Source organism: Hemibagrus wyckioides, linkage group LG10 (genome assembly GCF_019097595.1).
Source record: "Hemibagrus wyckioides isolate EC202008001 linkage group LG10, SWU_Hwy_1.0, whole genome shotgun sequence".
Taxonomy (NCBI): domain Eukaryota; kingdom Metazoa; phylum Chordata; class Actinopteri; order Siluriformes; family Bagridae; genus Hemibagrus; species Hemibagrus wyckioides.
In genome coordinates this window covers 8,551,664-8,578,958 of record NC_080719.1, presented here as the reverse complement: position 1 = coordinate 8,578,958, position 27,295 = coordinate 8,551,664, and the positions used below count along the sequence as shown (strand labels likewise).

The 27,295-nt window shown below is 37.7% G+C and overlaps 1 protein-coding gene across 2 annotated transcripts in view; it reads left to right on the top strand.

The window, feature by feature from the left end:
* Positions 1 to 27,295, top strand: part of ntrk3b (neurotrophic tyrosine kinase, receptor, type 3b) — a 138,715-nt gene that overhangs the window by 41,861 nt on the left and 69,559 nt on the right. For both annotated transcript variants that reach the window (XM_058400188.1, XM_058400189.1), the window contains exons 4-7: positions 9,425 to 9,493; positions 15,559 to 15,713; positions 17,394 to 17,536; positions 17,644 to 17,785. In XM_058400188.1, the coding sequence (XP_058256171.1) occupies positions 9,425 to 9,493; positions 15,559 to 15,713; positions 17,394 to 17,536; positions 17,644 to 17,785 (509 nt within the window). The remainder of the gene's footprint in view (positions 1 to 9,424; positions 9,494 to 15,558; positions 15,714 to 17,393; positions 17,537 to 17,643; positions 17,786 to 27,295) is intronic.

The window sequence follows — 27,295 nt, the reverse complement described above, 5'->3', positions numbered from 1 at the left end:
TATGCATAATTCTCTGCCTGATCAAGTATGAATGGGCAAAAGGATGCATTTGCGTCTCACGTTGTTGGAAAGGGGTGAAGCAATCTGAACCGCAATTTGAAATGGTTCATTCAAAGGTTAAGTTCAAAGGGATCTTTTCAGACGGATTTCTCATTCATGACGAAAATGATTTCAAGTGCCTGAGTACATCCTAACTTGAACCTGTGCCAAGCTGTTGAACTGTAGTAGCAACTCTAAATCACTTGCCAGTACAATTTTTTATCCACAAACAGATTCACTAATGAGTTTTGCTACACCTGTGCAAGTACAGAGTGAAGAAGATTATTTTTCTTAATGCCTCATTATTATAGTAGTTATTATGTAAGGAATGTAATGGAGGAAAGTGTTGTTGTAGGAAAATAATTAAGAGGGTTGTGTGATGCTTAACAGTGTGAAGTGGGGTTACTGGTAGCATCCCAAATTTGCTATAATTGCATGTTATGAAATGTTTTATACATTGTATACCATAGCAGTTTGCCAATAACAATTTTTTATAAATCAATAAAAAAACACATCATTATTGTTTAAAGTTACAGTCTCACAAATCTCCCTTCTCTGGGCACGACATGGTCAACTGCTCATCTGAGGATGTGGTCGATTAGTGGTTAAGGTGTTGTACTACTCATCGGAAGGTTGTGAGTTCAAATCCCAGGTCCACCAAGCTGCCACTGCTGGGCCACTGAGCAAGGCCCTTAACCCTCAATTACTAAGTTGTATGAAGTGAAATAAACTGTAAGTTGCTATGAGTAAGGGCGTCTGCCAAATGGCAGAAATGTAAAAGCTCTCATGTAATTTCTTTTGGTTTAATATTGTGTGTTTTTGTTTATAATGCCATGCATTTAGAGTTTCATTTCCTCATTGTGAGAACTTTTTATTATCCATATCTAGCATTATGCCTGAGTCTTGTTTTCCAGTGTTTTGTTTTTTTAGTTCTGCAATTTCTTGGTTTGCTTGATTTTCAGTTTACAAATATGTTGCTTATCTGTGCTCTTGATGCTGATACTTAAGTAAAGCAAATAAACCAAACAGTGAGATTTCGCAAGGTATTTATAGTACTCGTGGAGAAATGTGAATTCCTATTATCTCTTACAATATAACAGCTATAAACAGTAATCCCCTCAACAGCCATTTTTTCCTCTTGAAGTTATTAAGACAAAAAAAATAAAAAATTGCAGCTTGTCATTAAAATGAAACTGAAAAGTGCAAACTCCCATGGTGGAAACTTCCTGACACTGGAGACTCCTTCCATAAATGTTAAATAAATGTCTCCTTACAGAGTTAAACAGCTCAGTGGTAAAAAGTATAATACTGTACAGCACAGCGCAAAAACACACTAATTATTTTATGACTTCCGTGTTACAAAATGGCATTTTTTTAAAACAGTACTTTTCCAACCAAAAATACATTTTAAAGTCAAATATTTGTATTTGAGTGAAGAAACAAAAATGAATGCTGGCTGTTTTAGCTGTAAGAATAGATGCAATTGCAATTTGCACAGAAGAGCAATTGTAGATTCTCCAAGATGCTGAGAAATCTTATTTCCTTTTAAGTTAAGTCACCTATACATTATAGCACAGGGAAATTCTTTCTTTGCATATCCCATTTTTGAAGTATTGGGGTCAGAGCACAGGGACAGCCATAATGCAGCACCCTTGGAGCGTGAGGGGGTGGCAGCTTGACGATGTTGGGGCTTGAACCGTGATCTTCCAATCAACAACCCAGAGTTTTGAAGCTGTGTATATTTAAATATTTTTGTGGTCAGTCAGACTGAAGAAAAAAACATTATGTATACTTCATGTAGAAATATTCAGTTTCTCAAGAAAACTATTTTATTCAAGGCAAACTGTATTCATTTTTCTCAATTCAGTCACAGTGTACACAGCTGAATTATATAAAGTCACTGAGCTTATTTTCAGTGCAAAGGGTTTTCACATCATATATTGACTTTTAATATCTAATATCTAAATTATCTAATAATAATTTAAGTTTAGTATTGTTTTATTTAGTATAATTTAGACATTTATTTCAGTATTGTTTATTGGTCTGATTTTTTTTTTAGGTTTGAAAATGAGTTTTTATTATTTTTGAACACTCAGACATTTACACAGTACTGTATGATATCTTTAACACGTATACTACATACTCTGTGTCAGTATGCACAGACAGAGACTGAATAATATAGTAGTCAGTTATTTAAAATGGGACAGCACAGATGGCGCAAGGAGTGGTATTGCATCAGGTTATTGAAATACGCAGTGTAACCGCCACGGCTCTCACTGTGGCACCGAGCAGGGTCTCAGTTCTTTTTTTTCTCTTCCTATTTGGCATGCAAATGCAGGGCTAGTCATTGTCCTTAACATGGATCAAAAGGACTCTTCTCCAATACTTCTAAGACCTTATTACTATGCATGGCCGAATAAACAACTATTAAGCACTAATAGATTGCAGCATATCTAACATCTATTTGTCTGAATAATAACTGTTAGATAATGCAGCACATAATGAAGATGTGGGGTTTCACTTATCAAGTCTAAGTGCAATCTGATATGATTAGTTTGTAGAATTTTCCTTTAAAGTGACGGTTTCATTTCTCCAGGGTGCTGTGAGTTCTCTAATAGTTGATCTTGGTTGCCATTCAGAGCAGTCCTTACATATGCATTTTGTAGTGAATGGCCATTTTCATCTGGTGAAGCACTGTTTTCTTCATAAAGCATGCATTCATTTTTGCTGGTTTACTGTTGCATGTCTAACATACTGTATCAATCTGCAGTACAATGCAGTGAGGAGAAAAAAGCATTCAGACTCTTATGTTTGTGCCGTTTTCTATACTTCCAGTCCATATATCCACTTCAAATTTACACAACAACCTATACCTATCTATATATCTATCTTGCTACTATTTTTATTCTCTGTTAAACAAAAGCACAGCTAAATTTACACCAAACAGTACTCTTTGGAACAATATGTTTCAGACTATACAAAAATAGAACTCATTGGAAATACCTCAGCTAGTTACACTTGGAGACAGAAAGTTTGTGTGAATGATCGCAAGTATATCATATCCAGGCATCATGATTTGGGGCATCTTCTCTTCAGATGAGTACATGTCATTCAAAGAAAACCTGAACGGAGAGACGTAGCAGGAGATTTCAAGAATTTGAGCAGATCCAGAAGAGGATTGACATTTTAACAAGACAATGACCCCAAATATACAGTTGAAATAAGTCAAGGACACCTTCCATGGCCTATAGTCAATCTCCTGACTTGAATCCCATTGACAATTTACTGAGGATTTGGAAATTGCAAATCCATCAGAGGGACCCAAGTAATCTTGGGGTATTGAAAAGGATTTGCCAAGAGGAAAGGCCAAAACTGAGCTACAATGCTGTAAAAAGTTAATTACTTCTTCCAGTAGATATCTGGAAGCTGTAATTGCCAATAACAACTTAGGAATAAAGTTAATGTTGTTAATTTGTCATTTCTTTTTCTCCATTAAATAATTTAAAATGTCTCAGTACTTATTTATCCCACTCAGAAGAATATAAGAATTAAAAAGTTTCTCATGATATAAAAACATATATTAGCAAATGTCATTTTCTTGGAGCAACAGTCACTCCAGGAGTTTAGCCCTGTAACTTGAGTTGAAGTAAATCTCTGCCACTTAATCCAGTAATTTTGTAACAGATATAGTTGTACAAATGGTATCTTAGCTAGCTAGGTTTTGTGCAGTACATAAACAAAGTCCAGTGTGAGTAATTGCTCCTAATTTTGTTTTTTACATATTGATTTCTACATAGTCAACAACCTATTCCCCTGTTTTCTGCTACTTTATGTAAATACAAATTCATCTTATACATTTGGTATCCTTTCTCTTTCATGTAAACTGGATTTCCACCTGGTCTGACCCTTGTTTAATTTCCCAATCCTGTATACGTACTGTTTTTAGCTAGAGATATTTATACTTTCATAGACCCCCAATGAGACACATCTGTGGAATTATCATGATTTAAACTTGCAGTCTCTTGACTTTGGGGTGCCAGGAGTGCCATTCCCAATGCTCCGGTCTGGCAGGGTAGTGCAATAAAAATGACAGAGGCTAACAGGCTAGATAAGGAAAGTTTCGGAAGTGGTGGTGGAGTTGAGAACAGTGTCCAGATTGATAACTATTACAGATAATATCTCCACCTCCTCCAGGGCATACTTGTCAGTTTGTGGAGTACCTTTTAGTAAAGATGATAGGAAGGAGTGTGAGAAGAAATCATTCCTGCTGACAGCTATCAAACTGTACAACTGTACTGAAGCCAGACTTGGACAATATCAGGATCAGTGGGTTTGTAGAGTGTTCGGCGTTGATAGTCAGTAAGCCGGAGCAGCAAGGAAAAACTGCCTGAGAGAAAATTAGGAAGAAACTTCAATTCGAACCAGCCTTTCAAGCCGAGGGTTTATCCTGGGCCACATCAACATGTTTGTGAGCCATAATATGAGGCTATTTATTTTTCTTGACATATTTCCTATTCAGTCGATTAAAAGCAATAGGCTCTGAAAGTAGAATAATGCATTTTTATGAAAGAAGAAAACAGAAACTTGATGCAATTTAAGCACTCACTCAACCTCATGGTTGTTAAGAACATAGATATGTCCTTAGTCTCCAATCTCTCTTGCCATAACACTCACTTTTCAACACATATGTAGGTATTTTTGTTGGCTGTGGGGCAACCATTTTAAGCAGAGTTTCAGCACTAAGAGATGCAGGAGTGAATTCTAGAAAATGTTGAGTACTTTTTTCAGTTTTTTTTCTTTGTGCAAGCTGGCAATGGATAGTGGAAATATAAATCATTGCAGAATAGAGGTGTGAAGAGTAAAGGCAAATGGTATGAAGTGTATTGAAAGGATGTTGAAAATGAGCATAATGTGAAAAAGATTCCTGGGATGAGCAGAGGGCAGACTTTATGATTAAAACAGAAGCTCATATATATATATATATATATATATATATATATATATATATATATATATATATATATATATATATATATATATATATATATATATATAAACCTGAAGCAAAAGTGAGACTTGTTCTGATGCCCCAAAAAAGTATTCATGTAATATTCTCCAAAACAGCAGAAGGCGAGTTGCTGAAAATTCAGAACAGAAATAAAGCATTTGAAAAAAGCAGTTCTTCAGGATTTATTGTATGTTTTGCCCATCCATCCATCCATCCATCCACTGCGAAGCATCTAATAATGCACTTTTGCCATGCTATCTGATTTCTATAATTAGCACAGAATCAACAGATGTCCCTAGATGACACATTTAGCTGTGAGTAAAGAGTAATACCAAAGCGTTGCCTTCTCTGAGTCAGGTGTATTGAGTCAGTAAAGCAAACAGCTGCCGTACAGAATCATTCACTCTGACTTCTTATAGTTCTCTTATAGCACACAGGGATTAATGACTCTCTCTGTTCTGCTCCACACCAATGGTCCATAATGAGGCAATGATTACAAGAATGAAGCATATTTTTGTGCCTACTCAAGCTCCATATTAAAGCTGTTGTCTTGAGTGTTCCAGTAGCTGCTGCAAATTACCATGTGCTGAATCTGTTATACAAAAAATGACGAAAATGGCCTCTCTACAATTATTACTAATATTTCTTTTTTCTAAATTAGTTCTTTGTGTTGAATAGTGAATTTTCTGCAAATCACAACGTGAGCCACTGCAATAAGGCCAATTCTTTTGAAACTCTCAGCACTTAAATATGCCTTAATTAGAAATCCAAGAGCAAGAGAAACAGGTTAGTAGCATTTAGACTCTGAGACCTCTGACCTGATTATCCTATTATCTCTCAGCCATGCTATCAGTTTTTCAATTCCAATATTCACTGGAATTGGAAATGTTAAATTCACCGTGGATCTTCACGTCACATGACAAATTAATTTATTTTCTAATTTATTAACTTCCATCCAGCAAATTATTCTTTTTCTTCTCTTTTTTTTTTTTTTGCTGACATTTTTCTTCACGGTGGTGAGAGGTGACCTTTTTAAAGAGCATCTCCTTAAATATGTAGGTGGTTTGGACAAATAAACCAAAAACGAGACAAGACTGAAGATTTTGCACAATGTTAATGCTCGGCGGGACACTCGAACCTCCACCCGGGAGGAAATTCTGTAAATACCATAGGCTTCACATCTGTCGCAGCCATGTTTCTTCTCTCAGCCGTGTAATAAAATATTCATATCACCAGGCAATTGTCTGATTACAGTGCTGATGTTTCCTTCACTTGGCTGAGCTTCTAGCTTGAGGCTCAGGAATACACTGCAGATGATTCTCACTGCTTAGTCACCTGCTTTGCTCTGGTGGACTGGCCTTGATCTCTGAAAGGCGCTGATTCAGTGAACCTACAAAAATAAAAGGCTATCTGTTCACGATGTGGGTGTGATGAGTTGACAGCAAAGAAAGGAAAACTGACTTCTTGATAGTTCTGATGTTAGAAACAGCTTGGTTTTAGATTGTGTTATAGCCACATATTTAAATATTTAATGCTAATATGACTTTGTGGCCGGAGATGTCACCCTAATCTCAGAATAATCCCACCATCATGAGTGACCACTTGTTAATACAGTTTGAATATTTCCCTTCAGAAGGTTTAGTAAAGAGAAAAATCTATCACATGTTTGGGGTTATGTAATATGGTTTGATAATCTCCATCAGAAATTCTTGAGTCAATAACAAGCATCAGAATACAAAAAAGGTACAACCCAGACTTCCTGAGGAGTGTGAAAGTGTGTGTGTTTGTGTGTGTGTGTGTGTGTGTGTGTGTGTAGGGGGTGATGACACCAGAGACCAGCACAGAGCCAAGCAAACTCCTCCCACTGCATCAGCTTGCATCGGCTGAGCTTGTTGCTATGGTGACGGGTCTCAGCAGTGAGCCGTGCTTGTTATAAAACTCATAAGAGTTCCCAACGACCCTGAAAATGAGCCGGTCATGTAGTCAAAATAGGCTCACTAAAGTCAGCCTCGTCGCCACTTCCTTCCCCAACCTTCGTGCTTCTATACAGAATCAGATCCGATAGGATGAACTAACATTTACACATGCATAACCCAACCCACTGCCTCTGAATCAGCTGTCTGCACTAGAGAGTCATTTCAGCTGTACGAGACTAAGTTTGGATTTAAGTGCAGGTCAACATGACGAAGAACAATTAGCTTCATGTACTGGATTTAATAGGATTAATTGCATAATTGCATGTTGCGTGCAGACCTGTCTGTTAGGTAGGAACACGTACGTGGTTGTATTCACAGGAGGAAAAAGCATGTTTTATTCAGTGAATTAGTCCAAGGATGTTAATTGCTTGTTTTGTGGTGGTGAGTTTTTGCCATTTAAAACTGTACTGAAGTATTCTCTCTTGGGATACTCAGCAGGATTTAATTTAACACAATGACTGTGAGGTAAGGATGTGATGATTTGTTCCTTTTCTTAATGCACCGATCACAATAACTGCAACTGTATCCATCTTAATAGAAATAGAATAAAATTCAGTCATTCACATTGGCCAAAATCTTACTCTGACTGTAAAACAATGTCCGTGCTTGTACAAAAAAAACCTAGCCATGAATTCAGAAGAATGAATAACAACAAGCAGAAAAAGGGCTTAACTCAAATATCTGGGGTTTTTAGGCAAACCTGAGCAACTCATCAGCAGTGTGCAGACACTGCAAATAAACACCTCTCCAAGAAGCTTGAATCCCAAAATCAAATGAACTGAAATAAATAGTCCATGATGTACTAATTGAATAGAAACCCAGTGAATCCAGTCAAATTTAAAAAGTGAAAAACATTTCAGATATAAGCAATTTTATCCACTATATCTCATTCTGATATTAATAATTGCTTTTATATTCAAGCATGAAATTGACTTATTCCATTGACACATCATTTTGCCTATTTAAATCATTTATTTCTCAATAAGTCTGCAATTTATTTAAGATTGAAATTAGCGAATGCAATCGTATATTTATTTATTAATGTCATAAGGATTTTCTTGCTAAGCTTGCTATTTTTGACAGCATCTTTTGAAGTTAAAGGACAGAATATCTGTTGAATTCTTTTTGAATCTTCTTGAATATAGTCCAGAAATATTTGGACGGCTGACTGAGGATAAAAGGGTCTGTAAAAAATCAGGACCTGGGAATGTTATTTATAGCCTACTAGCCAATATCCTATGGTCCACCAGGCATAGATAACTAGGTAAATAACCTTCCATTTTTTGAAAGGAGAAGCTTTCACTCGGTATCATGAACCTCCATTTGCTAATGCCCCCGTTACACAAAGCATGACCCCAATGTCATTGGTTAGAAGCCATTTATGAGTCCCCGGCCAGCTTTTTGGCTTTTATAACCCCTAGCCTTTGATTGCCTCTTGAATTTGCCGACTGCGAAGCGCTCGAGTTCTCCTTATTGAGTTGGCGGAGCAGCTTCGTCCCTCGCAGCTGTGTTCCTTTTCTCTCAGCTCTTCTTGGCAGCGATGGAGACTCTCCCTGACTTCCTGTTGCATAAAGCCTGCCTGGCTTTTGTTAACTCCTTTAGTAACACTTGGACTAAGGCTGTTGCACATACAATTTTTAGACTTTCATAAGCGTTAAAAATTATATAAGAGCTAGATAGAAAAGATTTCGATATACACTCACTCACTGTCCACTTTATTAGGAACAACTACTAATCACATTTCCTAGTCATATAACATTTGATCAGCCAATCATCTTAAAGCAGCAAAATGCATAAAATCATGCAGACTACAGTCCAAAAGCTTTAGTTAGTGTTCACACCAAACATCAAAATGGGAAAACTCAGTGACTTTAACAATTGCAAAGTTGTTTCTGCTGGTTAAATTAAAATTCATACTGTTGGGGCTCCAGAAGGAACCAGCAGATAGGTATTCTTTTGTCCCACTCTGTCATTATTTCAAAGATGTCATAGCCACCTGTGGCCAGAAGCCATGAGAGCAAATTTGCCTGCTCTTCCAGGGTGGGAGGGAATAATACCACTCCCCTGTCAATCACAGTGACGCTAGCCAATCATGGACATCTGTGAGCTCATGTCTGGCTTTCCTCTACTCTGTAATGCAGCATTGTTATAACAGATCTGATTGGCTTGATTCTTGTGTTTCAGAGGAAACCCATGTTAGTCTTCACAATTGGTAAATGCTGAATGATAGGGGATTACAATGGCGAAAATGGGACAAAATTATAAAAATTGCTGATGAATAAAACTCTACAGCAGGAACTCCCCCTAATTTTGGATCGCATCTCATCACTTTGTTATCATAAACATTTAAATAATTCTACATGAGCAGACTCTAATTAATATTGTTTATCTTGTCTTACAGAAATCTGTCCAAGAACCCACTTACCACGCTCTCCTGGCAGCTCTTCAAGAATCTTCAGCTGGTTGAACTGTAAGTTTTTTAAGGCACTAACTTGATTATGTGACTTTTTAATGGTTAATTTAATAATGTTTCCATCGTACAGAATCAAACATCCTTCTCAAGTCAAGTCAAGACGCTTTTATTGTTATTTCAACCATATATAGCTTCCAGAACCTAAAGACATAAAGCTACATTAAAAAAAATCCCCAAAGAACTAAAGACTAGTGCAGTCACACAGTTCCACATGTTTTTCCCCTTTATGGTTTACCTTCTCGTGTACTATTGTGAGAACTGTAGACAATTATAATGATTAGTAAAACAGTTGGCAGGATTTGCAATGATTAGCACGTTTGACTTCACAGTTACCATGAAGTTCTTGGAAGATCCTGTGATTTGGTCAGGATGTGTGAACCTGCAATGTGTCATATCTTTTGCGGAACATTCTAGACATATATCAGAGGTCAGGATGCTCTACAGCACATGTCCCACAAATCACTGTGATTGTTTAGCATTTGATGAATGGTGCCTTTTCTAATTAGAGATGCTTGATTGGAAGGCAGTGTCCATATGTCTCAATAAAAGTCTTCCATTAACTAATGGCATAGGGCAAAATTGCAGTTTTCGATTGCTATTTATTCTGGAGCCGAAGAGCAGACATTGCTTCAGTCTGTCATTAATTTTATATTCTTTTCCTTCGTCATATTGCAGTGGTCATCCTCGCATTTCTAGCCTGACCACTTGCTGATTAAGGACAATTTACTATGAATTATTGCAACACAGGTAATTTGCCGGTTGTACAAGCACCATCAGCACTATGGCTCACCCATATAAATGTGTATTTGCATCAGATCTTGGAGCTTCACCACACAGCCGTAAGCAAGCGAAGCATTTGAGCTACTTAATTAAGACGTGGCAGTGAAATGTATTGGTTTTGTCTGCTGGGAGCCTGACCTCATTTTCTTGTTTGTCATGAATATTTGTGCACTCTGTGGTTAAATAAAGCGTGCAGTTTGTTCGTAGATCATTGAGGGAGGCGCTGTCATTGTGCCATGCCGGAATTAGTAAGACAATACAGCTCCTGGTGAATTAACATTCTCATGCCAGCCACTCACAACACCATGATTACCAAAGATCTTATTTGTATTCATGGCCGGAACACGGATCAAAATTTTTGCGAGGTCCACATTGCGGAAACGTGACCCACTTCGTATTTGTTATACTGCAGTGCCCAATGTGTACTACACCAATTACTAGTTGCTAATTAGCCATTATATTATACTTCCATTTAGGCCTGTGAGGGTAACAGTCTTATTAGGAGTAAGAGTGAATAAAATAACCATGCTAAATTTTTAAACCTGTCTGGCAGGAGGAGGAGGTTAACGCAGAATTCAACAGAGGAGGCCATGTTTTTTCCCCTTTGGATTACCTTTTATTTTTCTTATTTTTCAGAGTGCTTACATATACAGCAATATCAAAAAATAACCCAAAATAAAAGTAAATATAAGAAAATAAAAATAAAATGGCAAATACTAATAATAATAAATAAAAAATAATAGTAGTTTTTGGTGAAAATGAATACAAAATATTTTTATTAACATTTTTAAGTACATTTATTTATTTATTTATTTTTTTAAATGCAATTAAAAAAGATTATAAATCACTTTTTTTTTTTACTTTACAGTGCTCAGTGCTCTCAGGCATGAAGTGCTCACACTCATAACAGACTTCATGCTAGCAAACACCTTTGTATGTGCACAATTCACAGCATCTTTTTGTTCATTTTTAATGATCATGCCCAGTGTTGTGCGCTCTGTGTAGAGAGAGCTAAACATAATGTGTGGTACAGGAAAATAAAGTGTTCTCTGAAGTTACAACTAATCATCATTACAGATTTGGTGTTAAAATGTAAAGTCTATATATGTAAAGTCTATATATCTTAAATTCTGCCATGACATTATCAGGATGTTGTGGATTCAATATTAAATATGACAACTGGAGATGCAAACAAAAGTGTCCTCAGTGTGTCCTCATTGCTAATTACAGCCTTGTTTTTATTACCGGTGGGTTACAGAGAAGTGGTTTCGTCTATTTTTATGGTCAGGTCTTTGCCTGAATGCATGCTTGTTTGAAAAAATGAGCAGTATTATTTCCTCAGGTTTTAAAAATATGCCATTTGTGTGGAAAATATGTGCCAGACTAGGTTCTGCATTCTCAGTAAAATGTTGAAAAATAGGTTTTTTTCTTCCAACCTGAAGCAGCCATCAGTCACAGTGAATTAGGCTTATTTACCAGGTGGGTGTTGCAGTTTGTTTGTAATTATTTCAGTGAAGCTCAGCATGAGAATCGCTGATAAAGTGCCCACCTGCACTCTTAGCCCCGCCTGAATCCGGCAGAGTCCACTTTATCTTTCCTGACAGAAGAAGCCCTGTCAGTGCTCTAAGCTCTTAGAAACTATATGCGCGTTCACATCTGCAGGATTTTGATGATGCGCCCAGATGACTAAAACTGCCATCAGAATACTCGAGCCCTCTCTGGGCGGTTCAGTAGCCAAGTCCAAAGGCTACACAAAAGAGCGGTCAGTGTTTGTGTTTAGTGTTTGTGAATTTATATCCAGATATATTATTGAAGAAATGTCCTAAACAGGACAAAGACCAAACAACATTTTTGTAGTCTTCACCTGTTCAGTCTTGCTGAGCCTGTGCTTGCTGTAGCCTCAGATTACTGTTCATGGCTGATATGAGTGGAACCCAAGGTGGCCTTCTGGGAAGTGGTAGCACACTGGTTAAGGTGAGGTTGTGAGTTCAAATCCCAGGACGACGCCCTTGAGCAAGGCCCTTAATCCTCAACTGCTCAGTTGTATAAAAGAGATAAATATAAGTTGCTCTGGATACGGGTGTCTGCCAAATGCTGTAAATGTAAATGTGTTCTGCTTCAAGGTTCAATGTGTTATGCAAACTGATGCTTTTTAACTCGCTACAGTTGTAAAGAGTGGTTAATTGAGTCACCACACAGTAGCCTTGATGTCAGCTTGAACTAGTCTGCCATTCTCCTCTGACCTCTCTCATGTCTCTTATCTAAAAGACATTTCCACCAGCAAAACCTCTGCTTACTAGATGTTTTTTCTTATTACATCTTTCTGTGTAAAAAAAAGTGCTATATGTAAAAATCCAGACTTCAGAAATCATGCCACATTCAAAATGACTAAAATTTTTCACCCATTCTGATATTGGAACATTAATTGTCCCGTATCTGCATGATTTTATGCATGATTGGCTTCTTGGATAATTGCATGACTGTGCAGATGTACAGGTGTGGTCAGCGAGTGCACGCTATGTGCACAATGTACTGAATATATATCACCATATTGCCATTGTCCTGGTCTGCGCCTTCAACCTGATGCATGGAGCACTGCCAGAAAAATCATTTCTCAGTATTACTCCTGTTATACTTGGGCACGTCGCCAAAAGTGGTCACGGGGAAAAATATGACTTAGCCAGCACAACATGTCATTCAGCTCAGTTATCTGTTCCTGGGTCCTTGGGCTGAGAAGCAGTTATCCTTAGAGGACCCTTGTTCTTTATTGAACAATGTGCGTATAGCCTTATTGTACTTAGATTCTTCAAATGTCTTTAAGAATTTTATTGACTCTTCCATTAAAAATATATATTTGCATGCCTGTTTTGTGAATCCTGCCTAACCAAGAATTGCTAGCACACAAAGGATTACCCTCCTGTACGTCAATAAAAGGGATTTATTGCACAGACAGATGATTGATTGTTGTAATTTTACCATTTTTCCGCTCTGGTCCAGTCATCTCTTTTCATCCTTTACCTCTGTTTTATTTCAAATGCTGCCTCATTTTCTCATTACCAGCTCAAAACTGAGCGAAAAAAATGTTCATCTGATCCTGCGAATGCAGTGCTGTTTCTGACGAGTTGCTCTGGTGGGTGCAAAAGAAGACAAAAGAAAATGCATAGAAACCTGTGAGCTCACTTCAAAGCCTGGGTTCTCTGGACTGTGGCTGCAGGCTAAATCAAGCAAATAGCACACTACAGATTCATTCAGATTGCATGAAAGGGTTTGCAAAATGATGGAGTGTTTGAAAACATACAGTGAAGTACTGGTTTCAGTCTCAGACATAGAGATTATTGGAAGGGCATCATGCTGAGATGAAAGCCCATGTATAATGATATACAGTGCAGTTTTGTAGAATCTTTTCATTCAAGTTGCAATGTTGAATTCTGCTATTCTGAGGATAATAATCATTTCTAGGTCAGTAATTACTGACGTATAGTGACTGTCCAAATACTTGTTTATTTGTTCAGCATGCTCGTTGCAAATTACTCTTATTTGTCATACAATAGATTATTGGATGCAGCAGAATTAATGATAATAGAATATTGCAAATCATCAAGTGTCCTGATCCTTGCTGAATAATATAAGCGGGAAAATAAAGAAAATGTTTATGTTTACAGATCTGTTATCAGTGTAATATTGTAATCATAATAGGGAACGGAATTAGTGTCTAGACCCTTTTTACTTTTCAAATTATTCTCTCTCCCACTTTTCACACTTGTTTTGTTGACCTCTAAGCCAAAGATGAAATGGTTTTGTCCTCTATTAATGCTGCTGCATAAAATCAAAGTACTCCAGAGTCTCTAAAGGTTTGGGGAGTTTCAGAACAACTCACTGTTGAGTAGTTTGATGTGACCTTTTTTAAAAAAACATAATTCAGATTTACGTGTCTGACGGATAATTTCATGTCAGAAGTCAGTGATTTATTTATTTTTTTACAGCACAGCTCTGACAGTCGTTCTGGCTGCAAAATAAATGACAGTTTTATATTAATGCACTCCAAATATGATATAAATGAAATTTTAATGGCTCATTCATGCTAAGATTGAATAAATGTGTTGTTATTTAACCAAAAAAACTGTTTATTATAGATTTTCTATGAGGAGATGTTTATTTTAGAAGAAGCCTTTATTATTGTCACATATACATAATAGCACAAAATGCACATATACATTAGAGCACAGTGGAATTCTTTCATCACATATCCCACCTTTGGAGGTTGAGGTCAGAGCACAGGGTCAGCCATGATACAGTATCCCTGGAGCAGGGAGGGTTGAGAGCCTTGCTCAGGGACCCAGTGGTGGTCTTTTGGTGGTGCTGGGGCTTGAACGCCAATCTTCTCAAGTCAAGTCAAGAAGCTTTATTGTCATTCTGTAATAGCAGCATTTGGTGGCAGTTTGAAATGTGGGCAAAACAGCAACAGCAGTGAATCTCATCAACAGATGAGCTATTCTGATCAATAAATGCTGTTCTGATCAACAACCTACAGCCGTAAGTACTTGAGCTACCACTGCCCCACACTTGAGCTACCACTGCCCCACACTTGAGCTACCACCTGCCTTAAACTTGAGCTACCGCCTGCCTTAAACTTGAGCTACCACTGCCCCACACTTGAGCTACCACTGTCCCACACTTGAGCTACCACTGCCCCACACTTGAGCTACCACTGTCCCACACTTGAGCTACCACTGTTCCACACTTGAGCTACCACTGCCCCACACTTTAGCTACCACTGCCCCACACTTGAGCTACCACTGCCCCATACTTTAGCTACCACTGTCCCACACTTGAGCTACCACTGCCCCATATTTTAGCTACCACTGTCCCACACTTGAGCTACCACTGCCCCACACTTTAGCTACCACTGTCCCACACTTGAGCTACCACTTCCCTATGCTTGAGCTACCATTACCCCACACTTGAGCTACCACTGCCCCACACTTGAGCTACCAACTGCCTCACACTAGAACTACCACTGCCCCACACTTGAGCTACCATTGCCTCACATTTGAGATATCACTGCCCTGCACTTGAACTATCACTGCCCCACAAAACATATTTATGGTGTTGTAACACAAACAGCACATACTGGTCCACAACACAACACCACATTTCCTATAACAGCACACTTCAAAGCCCTCTGTATTCCTCACTAATGTAACATGTTGGACTCTTATCACCATAACATAACAATTAATCATGTCTCCTATCTGTGCTCTGCTTGACCTGACTGTGTGCAGACGACTGGAGGGGATTGTGTTCAGCTGTGGCTGTGAGATTCGCTGGATCCAGCTGTGGCAGCAGAGAGGGGAGGCAGGTTTACAAACCCAGCAGCTCTACTGCAAGACCGGAGCCAACAAGATCCGCCTGCGTTCAATGAACATCGCTCACTGTGGTATAAACCTTTTCTGAGCACCGTTAATAGTCAGGAGCTGTTGCAGTGGTTGCTTTGATATCCAGGCAAATGTATACTGTATATCAGAAACAAATCACTTCGTACACAGTGTGGGAAGGAAGGGATTTGAAAAACGCTTGAGGTATGGCAAAAAGTCAGTAACCAGTCTGTAACAAATATGTACCAGTGAAATTTCATGCTCATTAGGTTTTAAGTGCAGGTCTTATCCTATACAGCCTTAACTGCTAAATAGAAGGTATTTATGATATGATATGATATGATATGATTTGATAGAATACAATACAATATTATCACAACCAGTATTTTTATCAGTACACTTGCTTTCTATTCTGGCAGAATGGAAATCGACTTATCTTATTTTCAATCAGTATAAACAAATGAATTATTTTATATCTGATAGAAAACAAGTCAGGACTCTGTTGGCTTTCAGTCGGTTTTTTACCTCTGTTGGGATAACCTTACACAGAATTTTAGTGGTTGAAAATAACGTCTTTGAAATTTAGATCCTTATAAACAAGCACTTGGGGCATCTCAGAGAGCAGAAGTTACTTTGGGAACTTTTCTATGAATATGTTGCCCCTTGTAAGCTTAGTAAAAAAACAGAAATACAGTATAATACAAAAAAAACTAAACCTTCCTAAATCTGAGTGTCTACTTTCATATGAGTCATTAACCTCCACTGTGGAGTGTGACACGACAAAGAAAATCTATTTCCAAATTTATACATAGACAGAACTAGACACTTGCTCAAGCAGTTTACATCTTTAACCCACAATAACCACGTCTAAAATCTTGCTCATTATAAATATGAGACCCATTGCAGTGCACTGACTAAAATTCCAGGGCTCTTTCACATCTATTAGTCTATGTGCCGAATCTGAATAAGAATGAAATGAATACTTTTGCTTTGTTTGCTGTTTTCTGGTTTTGGATTGGTTTCACATAAAACGCAAAACACAAAAAGCAAAATGCAAAAATGGCTTGGGGCGTAAGAGGCTGAACAGCATGGTCAGTGATACTTTGCCGAGTGTGCATAGAAACCACAAAATCACCCAAGCATGGAGAAGATGGAATAATGAAATAATTACATAAATAGCTAAATCATTTTGTGTACCGGATCCATTTTATATTATCTTTTTTTTTTGTCAACCCAAATATCCAGTACACATCTGCAACTTGTACATACAAAAAAATGTCACTAACAGCACAAAATACACAGAAAGTTTGGTCTTTTTGTACATTTCTTTGGTAGATTCAGAGTCAAGTCATTTTCTCGCTGCAATTGACCTATACTAGAATTCTCTTGATAGCAGAAAGAGATCATGTTTTTGGTCTGTGTGTGATTGCTGTGGTCTCACCTGCCTAAACAATCCACACAGAGGAGGAAAATACAGCAGGGTTTTCAAACCAGGGATTCAAACAGACTATATTAGAAAGTACCCTAAAGCATTTACCTTTGAAACAATCTAGCGATTGATCCCACTCAGTCTTAGTAAGAAATGCAGTCTTCTTTCCAACTGGTGCAACGATCTTAAATTAAAAATCTACTACAACAAGCTGAGAATGCACTGTATCTCTCATCAGCCCCCTTGAGTGGCTATAGATTATTCTTACAAGAATCCTAACACTGAGCTTGATCTTGTCTTCTTTCTAATGCAGACCTCCCTGATATCAGCGTAACTCACAGTAACCTGACGGTGATGGAGGGAGACAACATCACAGTCAGCTGTAACGGTTCAGGTTCTCCATTACCTGATGTGGACTGGACCGTGAAAGGACTTCACTCTATCAACACCCACCAGGTGATGTCCATTCGCTTGCTACATGCTCATAGAGCTCATACATTCTCACATACACATGTATTGATACCCCTATAATGCTATCTGGTATTTGTTTCCCTGCCCTCTAGTCAAACGTCTATTGGCCAAACATTCACTCCATCAACCTTACTCTCGTCAATGTAAGCCGGGACGACAACGACTTCGTCCTCACCTGCATCTCTGCGAACGTGGTCGGCATGACCAACATGTCTCTTCAGCTGGCTGTGCAATGTAAGTGGCCCTCACTCTTTTAGTATAATCATAATGAATTGAGCATTTTTGAGCTAGATGCCTTTAGGGAAATCATTTTATTGGCAGTATAATATTTAATTGAAGATGTCAAAATGTTAAAAGCTTTCAAAGTACTATTATATTCAAACAGTCTCGAGAGGTTATAATTATTATATGAAATCAACTCAGATTCAGCATTGTATGCTTTCTCTTCTAGTTTTTAATGCTGCTAGGGTTTATTCTTTTAGTGAATTCTTAAACATTCCGCAAAACTGTTTTGCATTCACATAATCTCAGTTTAGCTGCAAAAGCCATAAATTATAGTTTACCCTAACAAGAAGAGACAGTATGAAATTACAGTGGATATTATCTGCAACATAATAACACAAACTCTTAAAATTCAAGGATGCTGCCTGCAATAAACATCTGCAAACATTGTGGAGCTGCCAAAACATTACCTTGGAAAATGCTTGAAGGTGTTTGTTTACTACCTTTAATAACTCTCCAAATCTTCATTGTAGACAATTTTCTTTTATTTTATAATCTGGTAGATTTATAGTAACTAATGATCTCAGGCTGCAGTGCAGTTATTTTGATTCACAGTGGTTTAATTCCTGAAACGATTCCTGAAATGATTTTTTTCACACATATGCACATATCACACATATGCACAAGAGTCAGTTGTTGTGACAGGCAGCTGTGTAATTACATGCATTAAGAGACCATTGAGTCATCTGAGCTTAGCTGGATGAAAATCTTTAGCGAACGGTCTGTGACTGAGGACTGGTAGGTATATATGATGATATTACCACCTAAAATGAACTTGATTAAAAAAGTAATTCTACACCACAGACTGATAACAGTAGTTAATGTAAATGCAACAGATTAGAACATAAAAAGGAAAACACTTAGTCTTTTGTTCTGTTAATTACCAATTCATTTATGCCTTATTGGCTAATCCCAGTAATACAACCATAATATACATATGAATTTTGGTTTTTAAGAAATTTCATTACAGTTCGTTTTTAGTGTTGGTACAATGAAACAGAACACAAACATTCGACACACAAAGTTCTACCAATTCTCTTTGTTCAGGGAAATTGTGCTGGCTACAGATATCACTACTCCTGCTCCACCAACTCCAGGTTTTGGTGAACATCAATTCAAGAACCGTGTTACCCTTTAAACATAACTTTAAAGTATAACTTTGCAATTTCTACTCAGAATTTTTAGATTCCTGTAAAGCTACTTTGAGACAATGTCCATTGCTAAAAGCTCTAAACAAATAAAATTGACTTGAATAGAAATTGTAGCTGTTCAAAGGAAGCATCATAAATTAATCTCTACATTATCATTGTTAGGCTACTGTAATAGTTAATTTATCAACTGTGTTGGGGATGTAAATGGGTCAGTGGCTGTAAAACGTTCAAATTTGCTGGACGTTTATAGGAATTAGTCTCAGCGGAAATACTGGCAGTACATATAGACTAACATTTACATCTGTAGCATGCAGAAATTTATGACTACACTACAGTACTACATGTCATAGTCTGTGAAAATTGTCCACCAAATTATTGCATTATTGTCTTGTAGTTGAATCTCAGCTTGAGTGAAGCAACTAATATATTACAATATTTGTAGGAAATAGGAGCAGCTCTAGGGTCCCTAGTTTGATCCAGAGCTCATATTAATCTTCTGGGTTCTCTGATTTCCACTTACAACATTCAAAGGAGAACATTCAAGGAGGTGTATTGGATGCTCAGAATTGCCCCTAGTTGTGAATGTGTGTATACATGTCCTGCCATGGGCTGGACTGGTGTCCCATCCAGAGTATATTCCTGTGTCACACCCAGAATAGGCATGAGATCATTTACAACACTTACTAGGACTCAGGCCACAGGTTGTTGGCTAATGTTTGCTTTTTTATTCCAAACCTGTGTGGTGCTTACATCTTTTTCCATAATAGCACTCTTGTAAATTGCTTGAATTGAAGTAATGGCAACGAAATTACCATTTCCTAAAGCTCCACTATCAACAGTTCCCCAATGTTCAGCTATCTGGTGTTGGATTGAAACCAAATATGCAAATAAAAAGCACAGAAGACTTCCAGATTATTCTCCAACACCGTGGCATAATGTGGAAATCAAGATTAGATGAACTGTGCTGCACTCCAGCACTGCTGGCGACATCCTTATAATATCTACTTAGTGTCTGATCACCATTTCATTGTCTTAATGACTTTTTTTAACATTAGTGAGGAATCGATTGGTTTAAGTGCCTTTAATTGAAATATAATGATTAATTATTTGCCATTCCAGTGCAAGTCAGATAAGGCATATTATATGAGATAGAAAATCTTTTAATATATCCATTACTATGTATCACCAGTTGGTGAGCAAAGAACAATCATCCATGTTCTGTTTTTTTTATTTCTTTTAAAAAATATATGATAAAGTAGATTAGAAACTGAACCCATTCATTCATTTTTAGTAACTACTTTATTCTGGTCAGGGTTCTGGTACATCCAGAGTCATGCTATGAATAGTTTGAATACACCCTTAAAGTGTTGCCAGGCCATCATGGGACACCATGCACACACCCATTTACAGCTAGGGATGGTTCAGAATAGCTACATACCCACATGATTTTGGAAGGTCTGATGAAATCAGATGATCTTAGATAATCTTTAGATAATCCCAGCTGCTCTCTCTCTCTTTCTCTGCCTCTGTCGCTCTCTCTATCTCTCTCTCCATACATACATATATATATATATATATATATATATATATATATACACACACACATATATATATATATATATATATATATATATATATATATATATATATATATATATATATATATATACTGTATGTGTGTGGGGAGAGAGAGATAGAGAGAGAGAGATACAATCTCACTGTACTTCCTCAAGAAGTTTCAAATGGTGACAAGATGGCAAATGAACAGATAAGCCAATTAACAAGAAAGCACCCCGAAGCTTTTATGTAAGTGTAATCAGAAACACTTAGTAGGCAGAGAAGGTGAAAAGAAAGACACCAGTTGGAATTTAATTACCGAAATAGATGTTCCATTTTGGGAAAATGCTTCATTATAGGTAGTGGGCTATCAGTAACACACTGTACGCTCTGTGTGTGTGTGTGTGTGTGTGGCTTTGTGCTGGAGAGCTGAGCCTAGGATGTAACCCTACTGAGTGTCCAGTCTGGCAGTAGTTTCCATAAGAGCCAGTATATCTCAGCATCGAAGACATTTCAGGCACTAAAGGAAGAGTGTGTCGCTCAGGAGACATTATGTTTAATAAATAGCACATGAATTTAAGCCGCTGCATAGAGGAAGCCATTTAGTTTAATCGCCGCGTCGATGAACGACGTTGACAGTAAAATGAAATGACAGCTCCGACCCAAGGAGGCGCGCTCGGGATGTTTAGCTGTGACAACACAATGAAGAGTGCTATTGCTTTCCTTGTTAAGGAACGACTGTGGAATGACAGTGCTAGATATGAGTGACTGAAGTGTGTGATTATTTGACATGCAGCAGCTTCAACCCTCAAAGGTATTGGTGTGTCTGTAATTAGGAATGATCTTAAGCACTTATGTCTATATATCAATAGTGTGACAATGCAACTATTAGGGCTGAGCAATGGATTATATCTTGAGGTCTCACTGATGGCATAATAAGAATGATGTAGGGCAAACTATTACACACATTTACAGACAGAAAGGCAGTTAAGATTTCTCTCTCTGTCAGTCTCTTTTTTAAGTCCGTAATGATCTACTGAGTTCATGGTGTGCTTCCTCTGAATACCCTACAAGCTGTAACCCTTTCATTCAAGCCAAAATTACTAAATTGACTGTTCTGTCATCTGTCATTTCTACTTTCTCATAAGTTTTTTTTTACTCTTGCCGTAATTTTGTGATAATCTCTGATTCAACAGGGAGAGAATTTTTTTTCCTGGCCAGAGATCAGGACCCATTATGGTCTCTTGGGGCATCACTTGGATTCACATCAAACTTCTAAATTCTCACTGATAGGGCAAATAAATAGGCCCTGAAATACTGTGGTGCAAAATATTCATTTATTCATCTTCAGTAAATACTTTATTCTGATAAGGGCTGCAGTGGATGCAGAAACTATCCCAGGAACAATGGATGCAAGATAGGAATATACCCAGGATAGGACAACAGTCCATCACAGAGCAGATCCCAAATGAAGACTGTTAATTCATCCATCCTTTTTTACCACTTATTCTATACACAGTCATGGAGATTATCCCAGGGGCCTGGGGCACAATTCGGGGAACACACTGGACATCACAGGGCACAATCACACACACACTCACAACCTCAATTCATACACTGCAACACGTCTTTGGACTTGGGGAGTAAATCGGACTACATGTTCAACCCTTGAACATGTAACCTCTGTGGGAAAACTTACAAGCTCAGCGCACACACAGTGGAGGTGGAAATCGACCCACCCTTCAAACATGCTGAATACTAATTCACTAATACCTGTAATTTGTGTGTAATCTGATACATTGCTAATGCTTTGTGTGGGCATGTTATGGCTGCTTTACAGTGCATATCTGTAAACGATGCCATATGGACTTTAAGTTTGTGCTAATGGATGTTAATAGCAATGCTGAGATATTGAAATCTGCCACATGTCTGCAAAAGTGCTGTCAAGTGCAACATAGATTAAAAGTGACAAAATGTCAAGAAACTGTTGAAAATAGGACAGGAACGCAATCAAAGAGTGCTAACAAGAGTGTGTTTTGTTCATAAGGTCTGTGTAAAGAAACCCTCCCTTTAAATGCTGTTGGCAGCCCTGTCATCATAGCGGGACAAACAGAGAAGCTGTCTAGGGTTGAGGAGGGGTGTGCTAATCCAGAACAGACTATGCAGATTAGGACGGTCTGAAATGCACCTATTTGATCAAACTGTGATGGTCTAAGTCTATGCATCTTTCCCATAATTAAAAAATACGCTCCTGTTGTTGTAAAATGCTTGAGTCTGCTGAGTTTTCACAGTAATATGAATATTTACGGCTAATTACAGACGATTTCTCATATTCGGAGTATACCTAGATATTAGATACTTTAATTCGTGCAAGCTTGCTAGGATGTCAGATAAATCAGGTAGACAAAAAAGAAAAGGAAAGGAAAAAAAGGCTGACTGTATGTGTAAGCAATATTGAATATTGCATTAGAATGAGTTATAGTTCTATTATGGGTTACAGCTGTTTACAATTCACAAGGGGTGTGTGTGTGTGTGTGTGTGAGTGTGTTTGTGTGTGTGTATCCTAGGGGTACATTCTTAAATGGTTTGTGCCAGGCCTTGGCAATATGCATGGTGTGTATGGCTGTTGGCATTGTAGACGCAAAAATATGTGGCAAATATGAAATATGAAACTTTTCTGTGGTGATATTTCATAATTTTGAGACACTGAGACATCATTTTGAGAATGTTTTATTTGGTCTTCATAAAGTGACTATTCAGGCTGCAGTAAATCACACTGAAGGTGCTAACTTAATCTATTTGTATAGACCGTGTATTATTTTGCACTTATTGGGTGGAAATTGGGTAGAAAAACGCCGCATATTGCCTGGATATTTGTGCAGTTTCAACCTTTAGTAAATCAGTGTCTTTGTACTGTACATTGCTGTCTAATTGTCAACACTGATTGACTATACTGTTGATTGTTTTTATTTATTTTTCCTCCTTTTCCTTATTTTACGAATAATTTCATTCTGGCTCTACTGCTTTATTGACACCTTAACAAAGATGCAAAGTTATGCATCATGAACTTATATACTAAAATATATATTTTTTTGTCTTGTTGCGTATCCAAGATTTTTCTGATGATAGGTCAGGAAAACTACATCCGTGGTATAATCTCGATCTCTTTTCTCTCCTTCTCTGAACTAAAGGGCCACTTTAGTTCACCTTGAACATTGCACTGCAAGTCTGCCTTCACTTACTGCTACTCAACAACCAGAGATTTTCTTTTTAGCTGAGATGAGCTGTGCTATAAAAAATCTATAAAAGGATACTGCGGCTATTGTAGATTTGGAGGAGGTAAATGGATCTCTCTCTGTGTGTTTGGGAGCTTCAGCAGGACTCTGTAAATAACACCCTATATAGTGGAGAGGGCGTGTAAAGTGAGTGAGGGATGCTGCAGCATGCTGATTTTTAAATCCCTAAGCTGAGCATCATTTGGTTGGTTTTGGGCAGCTCCAAGCATAAAGGGAGGCATATATCAGTCATCAGCCCATCAGTTTGAACCTCTGAAAAAGAAAACATCAAATCAATTCAGTTGTGGATGAGAGCGATCGACTGGCACTTATGATGTTCTCTCATTTTGATGCCAGATCACACGCCGCCTTAATCTGAAAAACGAGCACTAATGTATATTTTGTGACAGCAAGATTACATTCTTGGATTTAACAACCACTTTCCGTTTGGAGACCTAATTTAGCATTGTTCAGTGGCGCATATTCAGCCGAAAAAGCTTTTCTTTGCTAGACCGATAAAATGTTGAAAGGTTTAATACAAGGTGGATTTTATTACACTTTCAAAGCTTGATAGCTTTTTTTTTTTTTTTTTTTACTATCCAGTAATGGCTATGATCTGTGTGTCATTTGGGACTTGTCTCATCTCTTCTCTTGCAGTTAAGAACCTGCATACTTGAATACACTATATTTAAGAGCTAACAATACACAGTACACAAAAACACAGTAGAAATACTTGTAGAGGAATTCCAGCACCATTGATTTTAAGTTGCTGAAAAATTGAAGGAGATCAATCACGAAATATGTCGGGGCATTAAATGCTTCCTCTTATTTTAGCAGGCAGAGATTAGTAGTCAGTGTTTTTCCTAGCATCAATTGAGGATTATAATAAAATGGGGCACTTACTAAAAATGATGTTGATACTGCATGATTAGATGTTGATTAGATGCCATTCTTAAATGAAGGCAGAGATGAAGTCAGATAAGTGTAGGTCAGTGTCAGCAGAAAAAATCATGGGATGCTAGCTTGAAAAATCCAAATATTATGAATATGCAGTGGGGCATTGTGGGTTAGTGGTTAGCTCCTCCTCAGTGGTTAGGGTTTTGATTCCTGCCTCCACTCTTTTTGCATGTTATCTCAGTGGTTTTCTCTGGGTAGTCTGGTTTCCTCCTCAGTTCAAATACAAGTGTTGTAGGCTGACTGGTGTCTCTAAATGGTTTGTGAAAGTATGTGTGATTGCGTCCCTGTCCAGGATGTCAGAATTGACCATATGAAAAACCAGTGTACAAATCAGACCATTTTGAATTGATGAATTGAATTGATTTATTTATTCAATTTCAAATTTAAATTCTATTGGCCATCTTCATCTAGACAATCATACACAATATGGCATTTTTTTCCGACTGTCTGTTCTCTAAAAAAATATAATAAAATATAATAAATAGGATAGGGCCAATAAAATTAATACAGAATAAAATTCAATGAAATAAAATGAAAGGATGAGATAAAAAAAAAAACGAGATCAAATAAAATAAGATCAGTTGGAAATAGCTATGCAAAGTAGAGTAGCAAATGAAATAAAGTGGCATTAGCTGTAAAGTGGAAAAGTATATAGATAAAAATATAGAAAAATACAACATATGAAATGATACAATTACTGATGAGATACAGTGGTATGAATATAGGATGACTGTTATGAATAACTGTGCTGTATAAAGAGTCAGTTGAGGTTGTGGATTCTGTACAAAGAGTCTGTGCTGTATAAAGAGTCAGTTGAGGTTGTGGATTCTGTACAAAGAGTCTGTGCTGTATAAAGAGTCAGTTGAGGTTGTGGATTCTGTACAAAGAGTCTGTGCTGTATAGAGAGTCAGTTGAGTTTGTGGGTTCTGTACAAAGAGTCTGTGCTGTATAAAGAGTCAGTTGAGGTTGTGGATTCTGTACAAAGAGTCTGTGCTGTATAAAGAGTCAGTTGAGGTTGTGGATTCTGTACAAAGAGTCTGTGCTGTATAAAGAGTCAGTTGAGGTTGTGGATTCTGTACAAAGAGTCTGTGCTGTATAAAGAGTCAGTTGAGGTTGTTGGTGATGTACAAAGAGTCTGTGCTGTATAAAGAGTCAGTTGAGGTTGTTGGTGATGTACAAAGACTCTGTGCTGTATAAAGAGTCAGTTGACGTTATGGATTCTGTACAAAGAGTCTGTGCTGTATAAAGAGTCAGTTGACGTTATGGATTCTGTATAAAGAGTCTGTGCTGTATAAAGAGTCAGTTGTGGTTGTGGGTTCTGTACAAAGAGTCTGTGCTGTATAAAGAGTCACTTGACGTTATGGATTCTGTACAAAGAGTCTGTGCTGTATAAAGAGTCACTTGACGTTATGGATTCTGTACAAAGAGTCTGTGCTGTGTAAAGAGTCAGTTGTGGTTGTGGATTCTGTACAAGAGTCTGTGCTGTATAAAGAGTCAGTTGAGGTTGTGGATTCTGTACAAAGAGTCTGTGCTGTGTAAAGAGTCAGTTGACGTTGTGGATTCTGTACAAAGACTCTGTGCTGTATAAAGAGTCAGTTGACGTTATGGATTCTGTACAAAGAGTCTGTGCTGTATAAAGAGTCAGTTGACGTTATGGATTCTGTATAAAGAGTCTGTGCTGTGTAAAGAGTCAGTTGAGGTTGTGGGTTCTGTACAAAGAGTCTGTGCTGTGTAAAGAGTCAGTTGACGTTGTGGATTCTGTACAAAGAGTCTGTGCTGTATAAAGAGTCAGTTGAGGTTGTGGGTTCTGTACAAAGAGTCTGTGCTGTATAAAGAGTCAGTTGAGGTTGTGGGTTCTGTACAAAGAGTCTGTGCTGTGTAAAGAGTCAGCTGAGGTTGTTGGTTCTGTACAAAGAGTCTGTGCTGTATAAAGAGTCAGTTGTGGTTGTGGGTTCTGTACAAAGAGTCTGTGCTGTATAAAGAGTCAGTTGAGGTTGTGGATTCTGTACAAAGAGACTGTGCTGTATAATGAGTCAGTTGTGGTTGTTGGTGATGTACAAAGAGTCTATGCTGAATAAAGAGTCACTTGTGGTTGTGGGTTCTGTACAAAGACTCTGTGCTGTATAAAGAGTCAGTTGTGGTTGTTGGTGATGTACAAAGAGTCTGTGCTGTATAAAGAGTCAGTTGACGTTGTGGATTCTGTACAAAGAGTCTGTGCTGTGTAAAGAGTCAGTTGAGGTTGTGGATTCTGTACAAAGAGTCTGTGCTGTGTAAAGAGTCAGTTGAGGTTGTGGATTCTGTACAAAGAGTCTGTGCTGTATAAAGAGTCAGTTGAGGTTGTGGATTCTGTACAAAGAGTCTGTGCTGTTTAAAGTGTCAGTTGACGTTGTGGATTCTGTATAAAGAGTCTGTGCTGTGTAAAGAGTCAGTTGAGGTTGTGGATTCTGTACAAAGAGTCTGTGCTGTATAAAGAGTCAGTTGAGGTTGTGGATTCTGTACAAAGAGTCTGTGCTGTATAAAGA